This window comes from Hemiscyllium ocellatum, chromosome 30 (genome assembly GCF_020745735.1).
Source record: "Hemiscyllium ocellatum isolate sHemOce1 chromosome 30, sHemOce1.pat.X.cur, whole genome shotgun sequence".
NCBI lineage: Eukaryota > Metazoa > Chordata > Chondrichthyes > Orectolobiformes > Hemiscylliidae > Hemiscyllium > Hemiscyllium ocellatum.
The window spans coordinates 26,329,138-26,352,931 of NC_083430.1; the positions used below are offsets into that span (position 1 = coordinate 26,329,138).

The 23,794-nt window shown below is 37.7% G+C and overlaps 1 protein-coding gene across 1 annotated transcript in view; it reads right to left on the reverse strand.

The window, feature by feature from the left end:
• Positions 1-5,230: 5,230 nt before the first annotated feature.
• The window catches only part of eloa (elongin A), a 51,665-nt gene continuing 33,101 nt past the window's right edge, over positions 5,231-23,794 (reverse strand). Inside the window, exons 5-11 of the mRNA XM_060847344.1 lie at positions 22,605-22,719; positions 20,847-20,999; positions 18,677-18,774; positions 12,703-12,883; positions 8,120-8,228; positions 7,701-7,855; positions 5,231-5,980 (exon numbers count right to left, since the gene is read on the reverse strand). Of these exons, the coding sequence (XP_060703327.1) occupies positions 5,919-5,980; positions 7,701-7,855; positions 8,120-8,228; positions 12,703-12,883; positions 18,677-18,774; positions 20,847-20,999; positions 22,605-22,719 (873 nt within the window). The 3' untranslated portion in view covers positions 5,231-5,918. The remainder of the gene's footprint in view (positions 5,981-7,700; positions 7,856-8,119; positions 8,229-12,702; positions 12,884-18,676; positions 18,775-20,846; positions 21,000-22,604; positions 22,720-23,794) is intronic.

Sequence of the window (23,794 nt, forward strand, 5' to 3'; positions counted from 1 at the left end):
GCACATAAAAACCATTCAGGAATGAATGGATCACTTCACTGAGGGCTATCAAAGCACAGTATGTGAATATTGAACAGGAGCCAAATTGAAATGAAGTCTGTACATATCCTAAGAAATCTTTATTTTACCAAATGTTGCAACAAGGTTTCATATCTAAAAGCAAAATTGTTAAATGTGTCATTAAATCAACAGAAGCAGTTGTCCAATACTTTGCTATTTCTTTCACATTTAAACAAAGTCGATGTTTTTTACATTACAAGGATGTTGCCAGGGTTGGAGGATTTGCGCTATACGGAGAGGTTGACTAGGCTGGGGCTGTTTTCCCTGGAGGGTCAGAGGCCGAGGAGTGACCTTATAGAGGTTTAGAAAATCATGAGGATTATGAATAGAATAAATAGATGAAGTCTTTTCCCTGAGGTCAGAAAGTCCAGAAAGAGGGGGCATAGATTTTGGGTGGGAGGGGAAAGATATAAAAGAGACCTAACGGGCAACTTTTTCAAGCAGAGGATGGTACATGTATGGAATGAGCTGCCAGAGGAAGTGGTGGAAGCTAGTATAATTGCAACATTTAAAAGGCATCTGGATGAGTATATGAACAGAAAGGGTTTGGAGGGATATGGGCAGGGTGCTGGCAGGTAGGATTAGATTTGTAAAATATACAAATTTCAGACTACCCAATTTCAATACTGAGAAGAGGTTGCATCAATTCTTCCAAGCACTATCAAATACCTATGACACACTGTGCCTTAAAATAGTAGCAAGTGGGATCTCCTCTGCAATTCTCCAAGTATCAAATTCCTAATTTGACTCTGGCTTTGGGTGAAGTGTAAACTGTTGACTGTCCATTGTATTGGGAAAACATACTATCCTTAGCATTTATAGCAGTCAGCTGTTGAGGAACTGTTGTGTTTAGCTTCTTCTCATTTTTGTGAAGTCGGTAAAAAAAAAACGAAAAGGGGGATACATATCAAGAATGAAGAGTGGAAAACAATTATTGATCTATGCAGGGCTGCCATGACTCATTTGATGCCAGAAGGTAAGTATATTTACAGACTTGGGAGGAAAGGGGTTTTTAATCCCATATTAGTTTCTAAATCTGAACCATTACCAGTGAGTCTGTTGGCACTGATCCTAAAACTTGCAAAGAGAAGTGAAGTAAGATGAAAAGAATCAACAAAAAAGTTTCTGTGACTAATGCAATAATTTGTATAGTATAGTTTTGCAATGTTCAACTTGTATTACCAGAATTCTATTGATAATTAATTATTCACAAGAAATTTCCAGCAGTAATTAATATAACACAAAAATAAAGTTTCAATAATTTGCATTTTGCTTAGAAATGGACACAGACATTAATCTAGTGGTGTCTTGCTGCCCACGACTGCCCTTGACAATTTGCATTAGAACAGTTTTGACTAAGAAGCCATTAATATTGTTTAAATATCCCAGATATTGCCAATTTCATTTAGTTCAGTATTCACAAGTCCAGAAGGGACAAATTCAGTTTACCAAACCAATCTCATTGAATATCCCCTTTAACAAACATTTCTAGATCGGAGAATGATTTTCATCCTTAGGAGGGTGGAAACAATTTCTCCTCCAAATACGCTTTTATTGCATTTTAAAGAAAGTGGAAAAGGAATTCACGATTCAGGATCAAAACATTTGTCCAATACGATGTCAGCTGCGAAACATCAACATTTTTTCAGTGCAATTTAAAGAATTAGTTATCATGAGTTTAAAACCTGGCCTCTGACAACAGGTTTGTGATTTATTTTTACTTTGCTTGGAAGTCAGGTTTCAAGTATTATTATTTTTTGCCAAGTGTTATTAAATTAACAAGAAAAAAAAATGTTGGCAGCTATTCCATCAGTCCATCTTTGCACCCCAAAGTTCAATAAGACTCAGATGGTGGATATTGGTACAGATCTCTTGCATGACAATCATAGATTGCAACTTTAAAAATAGTTTTAACTTCCCTTAACAAAAAGTGAAATGTAGCTATATTTTTTAAAAATTAAGTTTTATGCTTCAAAATCTATATTCAGGGTACACCTAACACTCAATGCCACTAGTTAAAATGAGGAACAGTTAACCAAGCAGCCACATACAAACATTGTGAAATCTCATTCTTTACCCCTCCCCCAAAGTGAGTGCAGCTGCTTCGGAATTCTTTGTGCAAATGTTTGATGGATGATACAGCATTAGCACTGTAACTCTTGCTTCAATAACAGGTCACAGCTTCAACAATGAAGATTGCTCCTCTCTTAACTTGGTTCAGCAGCAAAAGACGGAGAGAACGTAAGTGAAAAATCTTTCTGGATCAGTGTTGCACATATTATAAAAGTAGCAAAAAAACTTAGGAATAAGTTGACTTCCTGTACACTTAGCCAGGGTAAAATGAGGGGTTACATAGAGTCATCTAAAAAACAGAAAATGGAAAAAGCATTCAAAATTAGAAGAATAGTCCATGGGGTGGAGGGATTAATTACTGCAGAATCATTTTCCTTTGAAGGTGCAATTATAATTTACTAAATAACCTACTTTTTTGACATTTTATTCTAAGGGGACAAGAATAACCACAGACACATTAACAAGGCTACTTTCTGGCAAAACCATATTATAAATACATTTGATACAAGAAATGTAATTTCAAGGCTGTAACCTCATTTTAACATTTGATCAACATTTATAAAGCTCTTGAGGTTTCTTCTAGGACTATGCTAAGTCAATCACACAATGACAAACTGGGTGTCAGAACTCAATTTTCTTCCAACTATTGTGTTTTTAGAACAAAATATTTGTGACTATTTCTTCAAAACAATGGACCATGTTACCTGGAGTATATGCCATATCTTAATTCCTAAGTGCAAAATAAGCTTAGGCAGTAGAATTACAACATGATGATAAAAAGGATTTTCAGTTGAAGTGCAAATATTGTTAAATCACACTTGAGATACAAGGACTGGCAATAAACGTCTTCTGGAGGATTTGAACATCAGAAGGATTCCATGGATGTACCTTAGAATTTATAAAATGTCACAGGTTAGCAGTCAGTTTTAGTTCTACTCAAAGATACTGCAAATGGTTAATATTACTGTTACATATGCATATGGGAAAGGATATGGAGGATAAAAAAACCATCTTATGGTACCCCTGTTTTCTTCCATTTAAAAATTAGCTCTATCCCTCTAAAATAGCTCAGGAGAAATTAAGTGTATAAACTTCACCATTGGAGAGGTATCAAAAGAGCCATCATTCGAAAGACTTTATCTTGCCTAAATTTCTATACAGAGCCGAAAATGTGTTGCTGTAAAAGCGCAGCAGGTCAGGCAGCATCCAAGGAAAAGGAGATTCGACGTTTCAGGCATAAGCCCTTCTTCAGGAATTTCTATACAGCAAAATGCTAATATTAGCGAAGTCAATTGGGGGAAGATGTCAGGGGGGCTGAAAAGCCTTCTAATTTTACATATTCTTCTGAAAAGTCACAAAATGTTTGTGTTTGTTAGAGGAGTTCAGAATCATGAAGGATCAGGGAGAAAGTACTCCCATGTCAACAGGATAGAAAACCAGAGGACAACTTTGTAATTGACAAAAGGAGTAACAATAAGATGGCAAAATACACTTGTACGCAGTGAGTGGTTAGGATCTAGAATTCACTGTCTTAGAAATTGGGGAAAGCAGATTCAAACAAATTTAAATTCTAGCTATCAATATGGAATAGGATAATTATTTAAGAAAGAAAATTGCAGAGACAGGATGAAAAGGTTGGGGATTGGAACTTTGTGTTGCCCCTGCAGAGAGCTGGCACTGGAATAATGGGCTGGTTGGCGTTCTTCTGCACCATAACCATTCTATAATTATTTATTTGAGGCCAGTTATAGAGCAGCATTTTCAGCTTTAAAACCTGGCCACTCTCCTGGTCAGGACATTATGAGGAAATTGAAGACAGAAAGCTTTACACATGAAGTTATACAGTGAAACATTTCACTGGTAGAATGACAGACACCTGCCTTGATAAACCTGTAACTTGTTCATAGTTTTGTAATACCCCATTACTGCATGAGATTAACTCAAAGTATTTATAGCAATCATCTGAATCCAGCACAGAAAAACACTCTTGGCATTCATTTAAAATAAACAAACTTACTGTTTATATTTTATCTGAAGGTTATCTGTACAGTTCAGGCCTTAGGTCTGATTTTTAGGATCTGCCAAGGCAGGATATATGTGACAAGGTCCAAAGGAGATATTTAACCATTATTATTCCTATAAACTTAATTGCAATATAATCCATAGTTGATTCATTGAATTCTACATATTGTATATGATAAATACATTCATATCTTGTAATTAATGATACTTTATTACATAATCAACTAATTGCTCAAATCTCCTTAAAATAAGTTTTTATATTAATATCACTTTTCCAGTTTGCATTGTTTTTGTCAATAACGTACCTATCTGCTGATGTATTGCTCAATAGAGAGCAGCCACAGTTTATTGTCTCATATCATTGAAATAGTACCACTGTGGAGTATGAACAAAAAAATCCCAGTTTCTGAAACATTCATAATAATAACACAGTGTTTCATGGCCTGAAATTCGAGTTTAACTAAATCAATTTACATTGAAGTGCAATTATGTACACTGGTCAACAAAGCCACCATGGCAAAATTCTTGCAGATAACAAAAGAAAATCAAATCCAAGCAAATTTTATGAACAGACAATATTCTGTTCTTTAATGTGTATAAACCTTAGCAATTGAGCTGGGGGAGGTCTTTCAACGAGAGGAAAATACAGAATTTAGTGTTATACATGAGAACTGCATCTTACTGTAATATATAGCTATCTGTCAGCAGAATTGCAAGTAACTTCTATCAAATAAGATGCTCCTTCTGATTGTTGTATAATTTAATATGACCAATTTTCACTTGAAATGTAACAATCCTGCAGTTAGTGAAATGATCAATCTAATCATTCTTACAGAATAAATAGCTCCCTATAAAACCACAAAAAACATGGCTGCCCTTTGCCATATAAACATTTGGTGATATAACTGGCAAAATTCTGAAGCTCTCTCAGCAACTATCAACGAAAGATTGTCAATCTTTTAAGTTGATTACTTGATAAGCTGTCCTATAAATGCCGTTGCTACAAAAAAAAAGCAATCCAAATCAAAACTAAAATCTTATTCTTGACAGCTTCAAAAACCAGCCAACATACATGTCAGTGTCACATGTTTACTTATAGCACCAGGACTTTATTAGGAGAAAATCATATTACCACAAAACAGAAGTCAAGATGGCACTAATTATTTCTGTGACTGCATTTCTTTTCCCACAATGTTAATGTAATTTACGAACTATGAATCCTACCTAAAATGAGACAACTGATGTTAAAATGCCAAAACCGCCGTATAGCATGAGATGCAAAAAGATTGGCACAACAGTAAAAGAGATAGAAAGAGAACATTGGGAAAGAACATTAAAACCAATACTGCAACATTAATATTGTCTAGGCCTCAAATTCATCATTAAAATCAACTTATCTTTATGATGACAATTTAAAAATGTAAAGGATTTTTAAAATATAATGATTAAACTTTGTGCAACAAGACTGGCCCAAGTGTTATTTACACATGAATATTCTGGAGGGGAAATAAAACACTCAGTGCCCAGTAACAAGAGCTTACATTTTTGCTTCTAAATGTAAAATAATAAAATATTTTTAAAAATAAGATGTAATCCATAGACATCATTTCAAGCACACAAACTGTCTTTAAGTTCTTGGTATTGCAATTTGTACCCTTATGCTCTTGAGCACGCAAAATGGCTCAGGATATAGGACCAGTAGATACATCACTATTCAAAGAGGGGGCGATATTACTGTTCCTTCCATCTTTCTCACACACATTTTATCTTCGACTAAAACGGTTCTTGAAAAACTTTATTGTTTTTGCCATCATTGGTGCAATTTCTGAAAAACAAAAATATAAAAGTTTAATAATTATAGCAGAAACCTTTATAGAGAAAAAAAATACTGTTTACATAATTGTTTACATAACTGTTTACATCTCTCAGCTTTCATTTATCCGTCATTCTTTTTGCTTTTTGCTGTTCAAACATCACTCTTTGGTGGAACCAGCAAGGATGCATCTAGATCTCTTTCAAAACAGTTCTTAGGATGGCTACAGAGGAAGTCACCAAAATACAAGGCGACTTTACCTCCTGAAGCAGTCAATGGCTGATCGATGGTCAATGGCTTCTACCTCCAACTGCTATGACTGACAGAATGTTCGCTGCCACTCATTTTAGAAAAATTGACAGTTGATGCAATACAAAAAGTAAATCATATGGGTATATTTGTACTTACACAGTTGTTTACAAGAAAAGTGCCAATGTTAAACATTGCATTACGGTTACAGATAGTCAGCATAATTGCTTACACACTAACTGCTGAGGACTGCAGCTATTGAGCTAGATTGTACAAGTTACTGGAACCAGGAGACTTAAAGAGCTGTCGGACATCTAAAATTGTTGAAGAGACTACATATGATGATTACATATTTACAGACATTGGTTTAACAAAGTCATTACGTCAGAATTCAGACGTTCCTTCCTGTCAATCTTGCTCCAGGCAAAGATCCACAACTCACGGTGTAAACATTAAACATTCAAATAGAAATAAGCATCACAATGAACAAAATGGTGTTGTTCATTCACAGTTCTTCCAAACTGATTTTTTTTTTAAATGGAGCCTCATGATTAACTTTCATTCTAATCCATTTCATCGTCACTTTTAAAAAGTCACTGATTTTCTTCTGCCAGTCACAGGTACATTTTTGTCTGTAATAATGCACACAATTCCTTCAAAGCAACCCAGGCAATCAATAGTCCATTTGAAGAAATAGTCCTAACTTAATTTGCAACTGAAAAATTATTTTCACTGATGTCATCACACTGGGGTAAAACTGAGTTCCTCAAACTGGCAAACTGCAAGTGCTCTAAAGAACTGCTGACTCAATCAAAGATTCCCAGTGAACGGAAACTCCCTCAAGTTTGTTAATTGTGCTTTTTTTTTTGAAGATAGCCACTTTGGCTTTCAAACAGTTCAAAGGTCTTGGTAGCCTTAATCAAATCATACTTTTCTGTGTGTTAATCCAAGTCAGCAAACAGAAGGAACACAGATAATATCCAAGGATGATCTTATCTCTAATCACATACATACACACACAATCAAGGGAGCAACTATGAACTTATTCCTGATGAAAGACTTATGCCCAAAATGTCGACTCTCCTGCTCCTCGGATGCTGTCTGACTGGCTGTGCCTTTCCGGCTCCACACTTTGAGCAACTATAAACATAAATCTGAATGATGTTTTTTTCCTATAATGTATCATTGCTGCTCTAATGAAGTCACAAACGAGGAATCAAACTTAAGTGCTCGCAGGTTTTAACAGCTGAGCTAAGCCATGCAAAGCATCCATCAGTTGAGCTATCACAAGAGTCAGGTGGGTTGGCAGATCTTTGTTGCTTAGCGCAATATAATAACAACAACTGAAAATGTTAGATGTGGTTACTAAGCTATGAGTTTCCATTTTCTCTGTTGTCATACTTCACTCAATAACAGACTCACTATATTAAAAAAGAATTGGGAAACTTGGGACATCAGAAAATATAAATATTTTTAAACTTACTTTTGACCTGTGGTTTCTTGGATTCATGGAGACCCCCTCCACTACTTGGGGGTGTCAGACTGGATGATGTGGAGCCATGGCTAGTACTAGGACCATCAAAAGACTGATTTCCTCCTCCACTGCCACTGCTTCCTCCTTGACTTTGCATCTTTACCCTACAGAAAAAGTGGGAAGGGAATCAAACAAAATGACTTCAAAAGCTCCAAATATAATTCGACACACTTATCCAACTATGGTGTATAAGGTTTCAGAAGATGGTATAATTTCTCAACAGGTGATTCTTTTCACCAGCTTTGATGCCAAGAATCATATAAAGTTGAATAAGTCGAGGAAAGTCTTTCTAAGCCTGTAAAAAGACTAAAAATAAACACCGACTAAGGGTGCAATATATTACATCTAAAATGAACATACAACATTACCTTGGAGGTGCTGAAATCAATACTCCAGTTCCATGCTTCTCCTGTCTGCGCCTTACATCTCTGGGCGGCTTTACTTCAGTATTTAAAAAGGCCAGCTTTGCTTGTCGGCCTGTTTTTAAAAACACAAGCCAGTCAGTTAGTAGAATGAGAAAAAGATATATGTTATACATTTCCCAGTTACTATGAAGCATCCCAAAGATTACTGCAACAATTGCTACTTCAGACACACAACCTGTCCATGAGGAATGCACTACAGGAAATCAGGAGTGCAACTCCATTTTTCTGTCATTTAACTCCAACTGTCCAAAAACCATTATGGCATGCACACATTGCTAGATTTTCAAAACGCAATGCTGAAAGTTGAAGTTGGAAATGTACCCATTCTAAATTGTGACAAAATTATAATTGTCAAAAATAATCCAGCTGCTTTTCCCAAGACAGGTATGGTTTCAAAATGTAATTAACAAATTTGGATAGATGAAAACCTCAAGGATGATGGAAAAGAAGCAATATGTTAAACTAATGACAGTTTCTCTCGGTCAGGTCAAGCTTTGATCAGATTTTGAAACAACACAAACTAACACTGAAAAAGTCTGAAATTTCTGAACCAGATCATTCCAATCCTACATTTGATCACAATATGCATTTATATAGTACTTTGAGTGTCATAAGGTATCCCAAGCCACTTTACAGGGGCATTACAAAACAAAATATAACACTTAGTCACATAAGGAGATATTAAACGATGGACAATTATCATATCAAAAAGACTGGTTTTAAAGAGGAAAACAATGTGGAAAAACGAAGAGGTATAGGGAGGATACTGCAAAGCTTACAGCCTATGCAATTGAAGGTGCAGCCACAAACGGTCAAGTTATCAAAAAAAGAGGACACAATGCCAGAATTATACAACAAATCTCTTGAAGTGCTGGAGGATTTTACATAAAGATTTGAAAAAAAGGAATAAAGATGTGTAACTGCCAAATGGCAGTTAAGAATCATACACATTTTGGTGGATCCAGAGTCTCTCAGCAGATAATAATGGCAGAATTCTCTTCTCTAAAGGACATTTAATGGTAATGATTACAGGATCACCATTAGGTCAACTTTTCATCAAGTTCAACGATTTGCCATAGTGGGATTTGAATCCATATCCACAGAACATTAGCCTGGAGTTCTAGATTACAAATTCAGTGACATTACCAGTGCATCATTCCACACCTGATATTACTTAACCAGGTGTCGTTGTAAACGAATGAGCAGAGTTCAGGGCAGAGGGAAACAGGATTGTGTGAGTTAAGACACAAGCAGAAAAGTTTTGGATTACTTCAAGTACATGGAGGGTAGAATGTGGACTACATTGGACTCGTGAAGTCTGGAGGCAATGAAGGCACAAATGATAGCTTTAGCAGCAGACGGTCTGAGATTAAGTCACAGAAATGTACAGCACGGAAACAAGCCCTTTGGTCCAACTCATCCATGTCAAACAGATATCTTAAATTAATCTAGTCCCATATGGCCTGAATCCCTCTAAACCCTTTCCATTCATATAAGAATCCAGATGTCTCTTAAATGTTGTTAATGTACCAGCCTCCAACAGGATGTACATGTATTTGGAAAGGCAAGGACTGATTAGGGATAGTCAACATGGCTTTGTGTGTGGGAAATCATGTCTCACAAACTTGATTGAGTTTTTAGAAGAAATAACAAAGAGGATTGATGAGGGCAGAGCAGTAGATGTGATCTATATGACTTCAGTAAGGCGTTTGACAAGGTTCCCCATCGAGGACTGATTAGCAAGGTTAGATCTCACGGAATAAAGGGAGAACTAACCATTTGGATACAGAACTGGTCAAAGGTAGAAGACACAGGGTGGTGGAGGAGGGTTGTTTTTCCAGAATGGAGGCCTGTGACCAGTGGAGTGCCACAAGGATCGAATCTGGGTCCTCTCTACTTTTTGTCATTTACATAAATGATTTGGATGCGAGCATAAGAGGTACAGTTAGTAAGTTTGCAAATTGGAGGTGTAGTGGACAGCGAAGAGGGTTACCTCAGATTACAACAGGATCTGGACCAGATGGGCCAATGGGCTGAGAAGTGGCAGATGGAGTTTAATTCAGATAAATGCAAGGTGCTGCATTTTGGGAAAGCAAATCTTAGCAGGACTTATACACTTAATGGTAAGGTCCTAGGGAGTGTTGCTGAACAAAAGAGACCTTGGAGTGCAGGTTCATAGCTCCTTGAAAGTGGAGTCGCGGGTAGACAGGATAGTGAAGAAGGCGTTTGGTATGCTTTCCTTTATTGGTCAGAGTATTGAGTACAGGAGTTGGGAGGTCATGTTGCAGCTATACAGGACATTGGTTAGGCCACTGTTGGAATATTGCAAGCAATTCTGGTCTCCTTCCTATAGGAAAGGTGTTGTGAAACTTGAAAGGGTTCAGAAAAGATTTACAAGGATGTTGCCAGGGTTGGAGGATTTGAGCTATAGCGAGAGGCTGAACAGGCTGGGGCTGTTTTCCCTGGAGCATCGGAGGCGAAGGGGTGACCTTATAAAGGTTTACAAAATTATGAGGGGCATGGATAGGATAAATAGACAAAGTCTTTTCCCTGGGGTCGGGGAGTCCAGAACTAGAGGGCATAGGTTTAGGGTGAGAGGGGAAAGATAGGAAAGAGACGTAAGGGGCAACTTTTTCACTCATAGGGTGGTACGTGTATGGAATGAGCTGCCAGAGGATGTGGTGGAGGCTGGTACAATTGCAACATTTAAAAGGCATTTGGATGGGTATATGAATAGGAAGGGTTTGGAGGGATATGGGCCTGGTGCTGGCAGGTGGGACTAGATTGGGATATCTGGTCAGCGTGGACAGGTCGGACCAAAGGGTCTGTTTCCATGCTGTACATCTCTATGACTCTATGACCTCTGGCAGCTCACTCCATATATGCACCACCGTCTGCATGAAAAAGTTGCCATTTTGTTCCTTTTAAACCTTTCCCCAATCACCTTAAATTTATGCCCGTTAGTTTTGGACTTTCCAACACCTTGACTATTCAACCTATAAGGTAACCCCTCAACCTCCAGGGAAAATCACCTCAGCCTATACAGCCTCTTCCTACAGCTCAAACCCTCCAACTCTGATAACATCCTTGTAAATCTTTTCTGAACCATTTCAAGTTTCACAATATCTTTCCCATAGGAGGGAGACCAGAATTGAATACAGTATTCCAAAGTGGCCTAACCAATGTGCTGTACAGCTGGAACATGACCTCCCAACTCCTGTACTCAACTCGTATAACAATAAAGGCCCCCATACCAAATTCTTCAGTATCCAGTCTATCAACTACACTCCAAGGTCTCTTTGTTCAGCAACACTTTGAATAAAATTAGGAAATGTTATGGAACTGGAAATGGTCAATTTGCGGAGAATTTAAAGCAAATGCAAATAGCAAATGCATCGCCCTGTGGTAAAGTGTGTTCATCAGCAAGTTTTAAAAGATATACAATTCAAACAACTGAAAGAAGTTCTGCTCCTCACCTTGAGAACATAGGCAATAGAAACAATATTAGGCCATTCAGTCCATTTAGGCTATTCCCCCACATAACTAGATTATGGTTGACCTTCTGACTCAGCATCATTTTCACACATTATTCCCCATACCTTGAAGTCTTTAATATCCATAAATATATTAATTTCTGTCTTGAATATACTCGGAGCCTCCTCAACCTTCTGGCATACAGAATTCCAAAGATTCATCATCCTCTGAATGCAAAAATTACTCATCTCAGTCCTAAATGACCTACCACCTATTCCGACACTGTACCCCCTGGTTCTTGACCCCTAACTGGGCAAACATTCTTCTGGCATCTGGAGGTTGAAACCTGTAAGAATTTTGTGTTTCAATGAGATCACCTTTCATTCTTCGGAATTCTAAAGAGTGCCAACCCAGTCTCCTCAATCCCCCTTCCTAGGACAATCCAGTTATTCCAGAAATTAGTCTGGTAAACCTTCATTACACTCCCTCTATTGAGTATATCTTTTTTTTTAAAAAGGTAAGGATATTAATTCTGTGCACATTACAGAGCCTTGGTGAGCTTCATCTCAAATACAACTGCAGCAAGACATCATTACTCCTGCATTCAAATCCTCCAACAATAAAAGCCAACATATAATTTCCTTCCTCATCTATTACTAAGAATTTGCTTTACAAAAAGTGAAATAATAGACACACTTAACATAAAGAAGGCACTTAGCATAACATGCCTGTGCCCGATGTTTGAAAGAATTAGTCAATTACATCCCATAGCCCTGCAAGTATTTAGTTTTCAGATATAGATTCAGCACTCTTTTGAAAGTCACCATTGAATCTGCCTTTACAATATATTCAAATATTACAGTTCATAATAACATGCTAAACTATAAAAATAATTGAACCCTGAATTATGGATACCTCCAAATGAAAGTGTTAGCAGCATAAAATCTTTTGAAACAAGAGAAAATAGTGTGTTCTTTCATTGCATTGGTACAATTCAAAGTAAATTTCTGTCAATTAGTTAAATTATTGCATTCACTAAAATTGTTCTTTACCCTTTGGTTTGCTGGCATGCGCTGAACTAATGCTTTGAGTTATAGCTCGGAGTTTCTGCTCTCGCTCATCGTGAAGACGTAGATACATTTCACGCCATGACTCAAACTCCTGTCGTTCCTGGTTCTTAAAGTCTCTTTTACAGTGTCTCAGCCACAGGTGATCAGTTTCTTCAACAAAAGTCTGTTTGGCAGCAGAAATGCACAATTAGACACTAATTGAAAAAGTTGAAGTCAACGACAAAGAAAAAACTTGGATTTTCTTTTCCTATATAGCATTTTTTTGACACAGTTGGTAGTTACCAAGTTAACCAATCCTATCATAGCTTTTTACCATTTGCTACCTGTTTTTGCTACAACTCCCGTTTACCCATTTACTAAAAGATAGAGATTAAAAGTAATCAATTAAAATCCTCACGCCTACATAGAGTCATACAACATGGAAACAGACCCTTCAGTCCAACTAGTTCATGCCAAATATAATCCCAAACTAAAAACTCACCCCACCTGACTGTCCCTGTCCCATATTTCTCCAAACCTTTCTTATTCATGTACTTGTCTTTTAAGTGGTGTAACATTGCCTACATCTACCACTTCCTCAGGAAGTTCATTCCATATGCGAACCACCTTCTGTAAAAGATTTACCACCCACAACTTTAACATCTGTCTCTTCTCACCTCAAAAAAATGTGACCCCTAGTCTTGAAATCCTCCAGCCTAGGGAAAAGATATCTACCAGTAAATAAAATGTTACAGGACAAATGTATTTCTAATTTGAATGTTTTTCAATTATTAATGTTAATTGTTGTGATTGCTAGTTAACTCTATTTTTGACATTAGCAGACTATTTAATGTAATTACATTTTATTTTTAAAATCCACTTCTACCTAATTTTCCATCCTCCAAAATCACTCTTCACTGAAGCTACACTACTGCTTCATATTGTAAATTAATCACAAAAACAATTCGTATGCAACCAAATTAATTGTCAATTTAGGTATTACAATGTTGGTCTAGTTTTGTGTAGTCAATAAAAATTAGTAGTAATGCAATCGGTCATAACTCCAGTACCTACAGGAAGAAATAAATTTCCAGAATTTTTGCTCTGTATCACTATCATGTTGAAAAGTGCACATTTATAGGTATTTTAGAAGGACAGAATTAGTTACAACTAGAAAGTTCCATCTAATCAATTAACCTAGAAATGCTCACCATCAAGGTTTGCCTATTAAAACTGGTCTCCCGTGATTTAGCAGCGGTTTGATCTGATCTACAGATCAGCATCTAGTATCTGTACATAGAGGAGAACTAGAGAGAATTAAAGGGGAATGCACATGGTAAAGACAGATATTCTGGAAAATAATTCACCTCATCTCTCCTGTAGGGAGTGAGCACTGTAAATACTAAGGATAATTTTGCACATCAACATCCAGACACTGGAGATGAAGAAACTGGTCTTGGGTGGTAGTTAATGGAGCAGATAATGAGATATGCATAAAACACATTGCCGACATCTATTGCCCCTTGTCCAGACCAATTTCAAACCATGATTGACTGCTATATCAGACCCGATATAACTCAGATTTCCATCATTTTCCAGCTCTTTTGAACTCACCATTGCAGAAAAAGAAGACCTTTCTATGTGAGGTGGCAATATTTATGAGACATCCCATATTGTCCATTGGTCATTTTCAAAAGTATACAACATCCGGTTTAAACTACCATTCCCAGGTCCATTTCCAGTCACATTAATGCCTAAATATGATGCCTATAACCTACACTTTCTACAGAAACTAAAGCGAGAAGTCAATACCTCAATAAGAACATCAGTCTGAATTGTGTACTAAGTCTCCTTTCTTGCAAATAAGGCATGGTTTTAAAAAAACATGTCACCACATATCAAAAGTTATCTAAACACAACAGCTAATTTATTAAGCATGAAAAGTGCTTTCAAAATAAAATAAACTACTTTGATAAATTCTAGGCATTCTTACAGAAACCCATGAAACTGCGCATACCAGACATTGAATGCACATTCCATTAAAACTTCGGAGCATAGGAATTCAAAACATGAAAGCCAATTTCCTTGAACTTTATATCATACCAGTGGATTACTTTGCTCAATTTTGAGTATTTGAAAATTTCACTGTCAATCTGCTTAACTACGCACACTCATGACTCAATCGGGGCAGTAGCAGTATCAGATAAATAAGTTCTGAATATTACATTATAAATTGTTAGTACTCCAGTCTTGTACACCATGAAAGATAATTCCTAGTCTGTCCTGGCTAATTGCAGAACAAGAAAATCTCAACATTGCAAGTGCTACCACTTTGGATTGTTATGTTCCACTGGAGAGTGCAGATATTTGGAGATCAAGTTAAATAGGATTACATTTGGCTGTAATGTCCTTCATGGCCTATTAATTCTCACTGTCTAGTTGAAGGAAAGGAAGGGAGAAAGTGAAGGCCAGAGGGAAGGAGGAGGAGGAGAATGGGGAGGGGGGTGGAGGAAGAGGAGGAGGAGAAGGGTTTAGGGAGGGACAAGGGGAAAGGAGTGAAGTCTGTAAAAGTAAATCAGCTTGTTAAAGCATGAGAGAAAGGGAGAAAATCCTTGCCCAAAATTCCTGTATGTTTATATTTCTACAGTAAACAAAAAACTTGGGGGGAACCAGTTAGTTCAGTCGGTTGGATGACCAATTTGCATTGGATTGATACTAACAGCTTGGAGTTCAATCCCCTTTCTGTTGGGGTATATTTGGGAGCTGCCTTTTTTCCCTACCCTTGGTTGACACCTCACTGCTGTGGGTTAGACCCATTTTTGTGCAGAGAACTCAAAAGGATGATGGTGAATATTATGTAGCCGTTAAGAACTAATTGAATTCTCAATGTCCTGAAAATAATTAATCATTCTTTTTTAGAAATGTTGTAGACAACTGCAACATGTCCCAACCTAATCTGACCTTGTTCTGTGATGCCTGAAAAAAAACACTTGAATGAAGTCAGGTTCAGATCATCTGACCATGCTGGCAGCTCTTTTGAAAACAGTAACCTCATCCTTCATATTTATGTGTGACCATGTAGTTGTGAAACCTGCACCAGCATGAACTATTTTGGTGTTCATCAGACAGTCAACAAGATACCAATATCCCAAAGTTTTCAAGCTTTCAACTAAATTTGACAAAATAACCACAGGAAACAAACAGCAATTCTCTGTTTCCACAACTTAATTACTTATTTTATACAATAAGTGTGGGTTGCTCAACATGCCCTCAGACATACCCTTCATATATCATACCTACCTTTGACTTCATAGAGCCTAACACGTAACACATCAAAAGCCATCTTTTTCTTCAGTGCCAATACTGGCCAACTGACAAATAACATTATTGAGAAATACAATTGTTGCTTTTAAATTAATGCGGATCACAGCTGATGTTACCTGCATTATTGCCGTCTGCTGTGTTCCATTTTTAATTTTCTCAGACTATCCACCTCCCCAATCCACTACAATCTGGCTTGTTTCAACTGATGCCACTGTATGGTATGTTCTCTTTTTCTAAGCATGGAGTACATCCATCTCTTTTTCTAATGATGAACATTAATTTCTAAAAAGAACTTTGATCCTCCGAAGTACTGTAGCCCGGGATATTTAAGACAGGAGTCAATACTTTATTTGATGATGATATTCTACCTAATGACCAAGGCACCGATGAGTAAAAAGCCTTGAATCTGGATCCAGAATGACACTTACCTCAATGCATGTCATTATAGAGCAGTACTTTTCTACAGGATGGAAAGCTTTCTTTCCCCATCTCTCCTAATTTTATTCGTCACAATGTTTTTTTTAAAAAATCTTACTTTTGTACTAAGTTAAGCAATTTTCAATCTGCTCCTCAAACAGAGTTTTTTTAAACTTGGAGGAAAAAAGCAATTAGCAAAATTAAGAATTCCAGTATTCCTGATCACTCCTCATACTAAAACAATTAATTCCCTGTTTGTCATCTCAGTAACTCTCTTTTGCACCCTTGCCAAAGTCTTGATATTAAACTCCAAAGTATACACTATATTTTAACTGCAGCTTATCTACCTGCTGCTACAGGTTTAGCAATATCTGTTTGCCTTCATGTAGACACGTACCATCCTACCATATTCTAATTTCATACAGTTCTATTTATTACCTAGTTTACATGCACTTTATCCCCAATATAATGACTTCCAGAAGTTTACTTACTCATGTTAGACTGGTCCATAGTTACTCAATTTATCTTTTTGTACTTTTCGAACAAATGTATCAGTATAGAAACTCTCAAATCTCCTGGCATAAGATCTATGTCCAAAAATGCTTAAAATTTGTGTTCAGATCATTTGCCACATCCTCTCAGCACTCCATATCATTCTAGGGTGCATGTCATCAAGCATCTATTTCCAAAAACATTTTCTGCCATCTCCCCATTTGTAGCTAATCCATCTGAAACTTCCTCCTTTTATCCTATGGTACTGTAAATGTTTTTCATATGAGTGTTTATTCTTCATTGTGAAACCAGCAAACAATTTGACCAATAGAGGCATCACATCCAAATCTGATCTTGTTTACATATGACAGAACTCAGATCCACTTGAAGCAATGGGTCACTCGTTAGCATCTTGAATCAGGAGCTTTGGTTAATTTTCACTTCTGCAACCATTGGGTGCTAATGCCATAGGTCACATTACTACCACTGCCTTAGGTGACATCAGCTAACTCAGCACAGTTCTAGAATCAACAAGAAAGGTGCAGCTATCACCATATCAACAGTTTGGTCTACTGGGATGTGGGAGGATGTAAATTTTCCCAGACTATAACCAGACTCACTTAAAATAGATCAGCAGACCTTTGCTATTGGCTAGCTGTCTGAAGAGCGGGGTAGCTCATTGGGTGCCTGACAAATATTCGTCCCTCAACAATAAACATTAAAACAAATTATCTAGTTGTTTATTTCACTGCTGTTTAAATGCTGTTGTCATGGACAAAATAAATACCATGTTACCTGCAATACAATTACATCATTTCAAAACCACTTTGGTGGCTTTGAAGTGCTCTGGAACCTGAAGTTGTGAAAAATAAGTCCCATTTTTCTTTTTATCAAAGTGTACACTGACAGGACACAACAAAGACGATACAAAACAAAAAATATTTCAACTGAGATCACAACAAATTCTGAGGGATTCTGATTTTAGCCCAAAAAGTGTGTTTCACCACACCTCTTAATAAATTCTTAAAGTCTGTCAACCTATTTCAACCCACTTTTTTTCCATTCTTTTGTGTGACGTGGGCATCATCGGCAAGGCCATTATTTGTCTCCCATACCTAACTGCCCTTGAACAGAGTGGCTTGCCAGGCTGTTTCAGAGGTCACTTAAGAAGAAAAAGTGAGGACGGCAGATGCTGGAGGGACAGAAGCAAAAAGTGTGGTGCTGGAAAAAAACACAGCAGGTCAGGCAGCATCCGATGCTGCTTGACCTGCTGTGCTTTTTCCATTGCCATGCTTTTCGAATCAGAGGTCAGTTAAGAGTCAACCAACTGAATCTGGAGTCACATGTAGGCCAGACCAGGTAAGGGTGGCAGATTTCCTTGCTTAAAAAGATATTAGTGAACCAGATTGGTTTTTACAAAAAAACAGTTATAGCTTCATTGTTCACCATTATTGAGCCTAACTTTAAATTTCAGATTTCCTTCACTGGAATTTAAACTCCACCACATGCAGTGGTGAGTTTTGAACACTTGTACCCAAAGCATGAGTCTGGGTTTATGGATTACTAATCCAGTCAGATTACCACTGCACTAGTATCTCACCATACTGTCTTATCCATAAATAAAGTTAGGATCATAGAAAAGATAAAAATTTATTTTACTATTAGCAAAGACTGGGGCATCACAATGAGCAGCTCCTGTACCTTTCCATTAACTTCCCTTTTAGGAGTCAGAGCACAAGCTTACCGGATTGCAGTCCTCAATCCGATACAGCTGTTCAGGGGTACATCGTTCCAGGACAGGTTCTAAAATTTCAAATGGCACTCCTCCAACTTCATGAATAGCTGCGAGAAAGCACAACAGATACTAATGAAAAATATACAACAAAGATAAAACAGTAGAAGTAGGGCCTCCTTAAAGTAACATCAGCTGAGGAGCAACTTCATGGAATTTCCAGTCTATAACATTCCCAAATAATAGGATTCACAAATGTTTATAAGTTTTAGACAAAATGTTTCTCTGACAGCTACAAAATACCTCAGTTTCAGATTAAGAAAGGTAGAGGACTAAATAAAGATATCTTTCGACTGACTATTATCCTGCTAGAATGTACACTTAACAGATGATTACATCAGACTCAACTATGATGCCACTCCACAATCAAGATATCTGCCACTCCTGAAATCTAGGTTCATGTTAAGTGTTTTTCATATTCAGATAGAGTTCTGGAGAATGTTTATGATCTGCAAAACATTATCTCAGCAACAGGGAAGAAAAAGGAATAAAAGTCAACATATAATTATATAAAAGCTTTGAGATAAGCAATTCTGAGATAGTCTACTCGGAGTCTTTTTAAAATCATAAACCTCGTCTTAAGATTGGGGTGCTTCTAATTCAGCCACAATATACAGCCCTACAGCACAGGCTGGTTAGTTCAGTTGGCTAGATAGCTGATTTGCGATGTCTAGTGTCACCAACAGCACAGGTCAATACCTGTACTGGCTGAGATCATCATGAAAGTTCCACCTTTTCAATCTCAACTCTTACCTGATATATGGGGATCTTTAGTTTACCAGATGTCTCTCATGAGAGAACAGCCCTATTGTTCTCTGAGATTACAGTGACTTTACCTTTACACAGCCTTTATCTTTAGCTTGTGAGTTTAAGAGAAAGAAGTAAATGGAATCCTGGTTACTAGTGTAACTATTATGGCATAACAATTAAATAACAAATTGTCATGTTGAATAACAGGTATAACATGTATAGTTCATTCCAGCTCAGCATGGTTCCTACTCTATTGATAGATAAAGTATTTAGAGAGAATTAGAATGAAGAATTTATTTCCTACGGTCCACAAAATTCATTCATGCAGGAAAGATTATGATCTAGCCATACTGGAATGTTAGACCATGGCAACAGAATTACATGTGAATCAATGTTTTTGCAAAAAGAACATGTAGACAACAATTCTGCTTTTCAGTTTCCCTCAGCTTCAAACATACAACTAGTTTTAAAATGCTCAGGCTTCCTTTCAAGAAATGCAGCAAGTTTTGGCCTCAGGCATTGCCATAGTTGAGGTCATTGGTTCAAACCCAAAGATGCAGCTCTTTAAATCCCTTCCCACCAATAGTGGATATGATTAGTACTGCACGTTATTCAGCAATCCCCAGCAATATTTGCTGATTGAGACCATGTAAATTCAAATTAAGACAAGGAAGGAATACCACATTAAGCCACCACATATGTACAAGAACAGGAGGGAAGAAAGGAACTAAATCTGTGGAAGCTGGATTTGAAAATTACAGTGTTGAGATGCAACACTGTTGAAGGAAGTCCGGACATCTACTGGCCTGTGTCAAGTAACTTGCCAATGATCTTTATCAAGGTTTACACTGTGATGAGGAAATAGAAATCTTAGCACATGCAGAACCGTACGACATCAAGGCGCCAAAGTCTTTAAGGAAAGTTTGGAAAATACCATTGGTCAAGAAAGAGCCCTATACATGCTGACATTTAAATGTTACTTGATAATTACATATAATTAACACTCAATAAGAAGGAAGGGTGAAAACTTTCCATCTATTTGTTGGGAGAAACAAACCAAATAAAATAGATTGGAACACCAATGGATGACATTATGGAGTCGTCAAAGCTTTTCAATCTCTGAAGCACATATTAGTGTAATCAAAGATGAAGTGCTTTCTAACTGGGAGTCAAGTGACGGAGGGAAGCGTGACAAACAAAATAAAACTAAAACTTAAAAGCAATAGCTATGTTTAAATTCAAATGTTGAAAGCAGAGGATCAGGCAACCCTGGAACCAATACAGAGCTACTTTCTTATTAGGAACATATCACGCAATCCTAACTTCACATACTCAGGCAAGTATGCAATTCTGATGCTTATTTGTGACTTACAATCCACATTGTTTTGTAGAACTCGAATACACTGTTCATACAATGACATCATCTTTGGAAGGTAGACAGTCTTTGATCCAGAATACACCTGCATCTTTGAGTTAAACCGGCGACCAGTAAATCCCAGATCCTCCTCAGACAGAACAGATACAGCTGGAGAGAAAGGAAACTGTATTTCATATCCAAAGCACTTCAGGAATTAAGTTCTAGTCACTGCATTAAAAAAAAACACTTTGTCCTCCCAAACATTCACATTTTCAACCTACACATGCACACAGACATACATTACTCCATATACATGCATCTCCAGCTATTGTATAAACAATCTAGCACACACACACGCACAACCCACACCCACTGTAACTCTGCACACATGCACATACAGCCACTCACCATCCTTCTTTTTCCCAACTGAGATCATACAATCTCTTCAACCAGAATACCTGTCACACACTGGTCAAAAGACTCAAGCTAGAACAAAAGCTGGTAAATTAGCTGTGATCTTCTTTTCTTCCCATTCTTTTCCAGGCAATACAGAGTCACAGCTCACTTCCCAAGGACTGTATGCATGTGGCTATCAAGGCACCTGCAGAGCAGCAATGTGCTTTCATGAAGACTTCCCACTTGCTGAACAAATGATTAGTTTCGGACATCACAAATTCTGCAGACATGTACATGGTTCCAGGGAAACTGATGCAACTCATTCATCCTGGGTAGTCCTAGGGACCTCAACTCTTCAGGTAAACTGTGGTGGTAGAAATTGGGTAGAAACAGGAGTGCCCTAAAGGCATGCGGTTTAGACTTGTGCATAATTCAATCACAAAGGCAGAGGACACTTGAAACTACTGTCATCTCGCTACAAGGACAGCAGCTAAACAGGGCATAAGTAGCTGGGCCCTCCTTAGCCAGTTAGACGATGGAGGCCTCCCTGCGAGTTTGGTGGGGCCAATCCAGTTGGACCAGTTTGTGACACATGGATGGACTACTAAGCCTCCAATGACAATGGCTGACTCTTTAGCAATATCTCATGGCCTACCTGAACTAGCCTCAGAGACACCTGACCCCAATCACATTAGAGTCAGTGATCATCACTGCATCCTCTTGTCTCACAGTACTGCTACTAGATCTTCCAACTGGTAAGCAGATTTTGGGAAAGGGAGCATGACAAATTAGTTAGGGATGAACTAATTTCAGACTGGGTCATGCCTGGTTTTCTGGTCTTTCACTGGAGCTCCATCACCAGGAAAAACTCAGCATATTATGTGTGGTATGTGAAGACTGCAAATTGCATTTAACTATAGCATCTTCCTTTTACATGCTGAAACTACCAATAAACCTCCATCTGTTATTGGCTGGTTTCACCACCTGCATTGATTGGCTAAGATTGAAACATGTGGAATCAAATTTGACATCAGTAGCTAAACATCCTATCAACTGGCAAAATTCTATTCAAACTCTTCACAAGCTAACTTTCCTATGTAACTCTGACCTGAGCTTCCATCTTCAGATCACCTCCAGAATCTACTTATTCCTCTATAAAACTGCCTCAGCTCATACCTGCTAAAACCCATATCTTGACTACCTTTACTAACTCACTCTCAGCCATTCCAACTTTCTCCTTGCCAGCCATCCAACTGCAACCTCTATATCGTTAAGTCATTCCAAAACTCCACAGTATTTATCCTAACTTTCACCAAGTCCCATCCACTCACACCGTGACCATATTCACAATTCCAAACTACAACAGGTTAGACTCACCTTTTCTTTTTGGTGGTGATAATGGTGTCATATCCATTGAAGGAAGGGGTCTATAGTTGGGCTGGATAAGTGGCAATGGAATATCCGGTAATACAGGTACTACATCAATCATCATCTATTGAGAAAGAGGAAAAGAAAAAGCAATATTAAAATTTCAGCCTTGAAATGGCAAACTACAAATAATAATTGAAGACCCATCCAGCAGCATCTGATATTGGAATGCCAAAACTGAGAGATATTGGCCAGTGTAAAACTAAATACTTTATTGCTGATGTATTGCTACATCTTTTCCTTTTGTGGTTCACTCTACTTTTAAGGCTAATAGCCTTCGACAAATAAAGTGCTGCTGAGAATATTGATAGTACCATTATTTCTTATTAGATAAGTATTAAAATAAATTATGTCATAATAAAAAGAAGTCTTTTCAATGACTCTACAGTTCAACACTATGCCAAATTTAGTTCTGTGGCCAGAAGTCTGACAGCTAACCTGTTTCCAAAGCCAGTCGGTGGCTGGGCAGTCCACTGATATAGAGTCAGAGATACACAGCATGGAAACAGACCCTTTGGTCCAACCCATCCATGTCAACCAGATGTCCCAACACAATCTAGTCCCACCTGCCAGCACCCGGCCCACATCCCTCCAAACCCTTCCTATTCACATACCTATCCAAATGCCTCTTAAATGTTGCAAGTGTACCACCCTCCACCACTTCGTCTGGCAGATCATTCCATACGTGTACCACCCTCTGTGTGAAAACATTGCCCCTTAGGTCTCTTTCCTATCTTTCCCCTCTCACCCTAAACCTATGCCCTCTAGTTCTGGACTCCCCAACCCCAGGGAAAAGACTTTGCCTATTTACCCTATCCATGCCCCTCATAATTTTGTAAACCTTTATAAGGTCACCTCTCAACCTCCAAGCTCCAGGGAAAACAGTCCCAGCCTGTTCAGCCTCTCTCTATAGCTCAAATCCTCCAACCCTGGCAACATCCTTGTAAATCTTTTCTGAACCCTTTCAAGTTTCACAACATCTTTCCTATAGGAAGGAGACCAGAATTGCATGCAATATTCCAACAGTGGCCTAACCAATGTCCTGTACAGCTGCAACATGACCTCCCAACTCCTGTACTCAATACTCTGACCAATAAAGGAAAGCATACCATATACCTTCTTAACTATTCTATCTACCT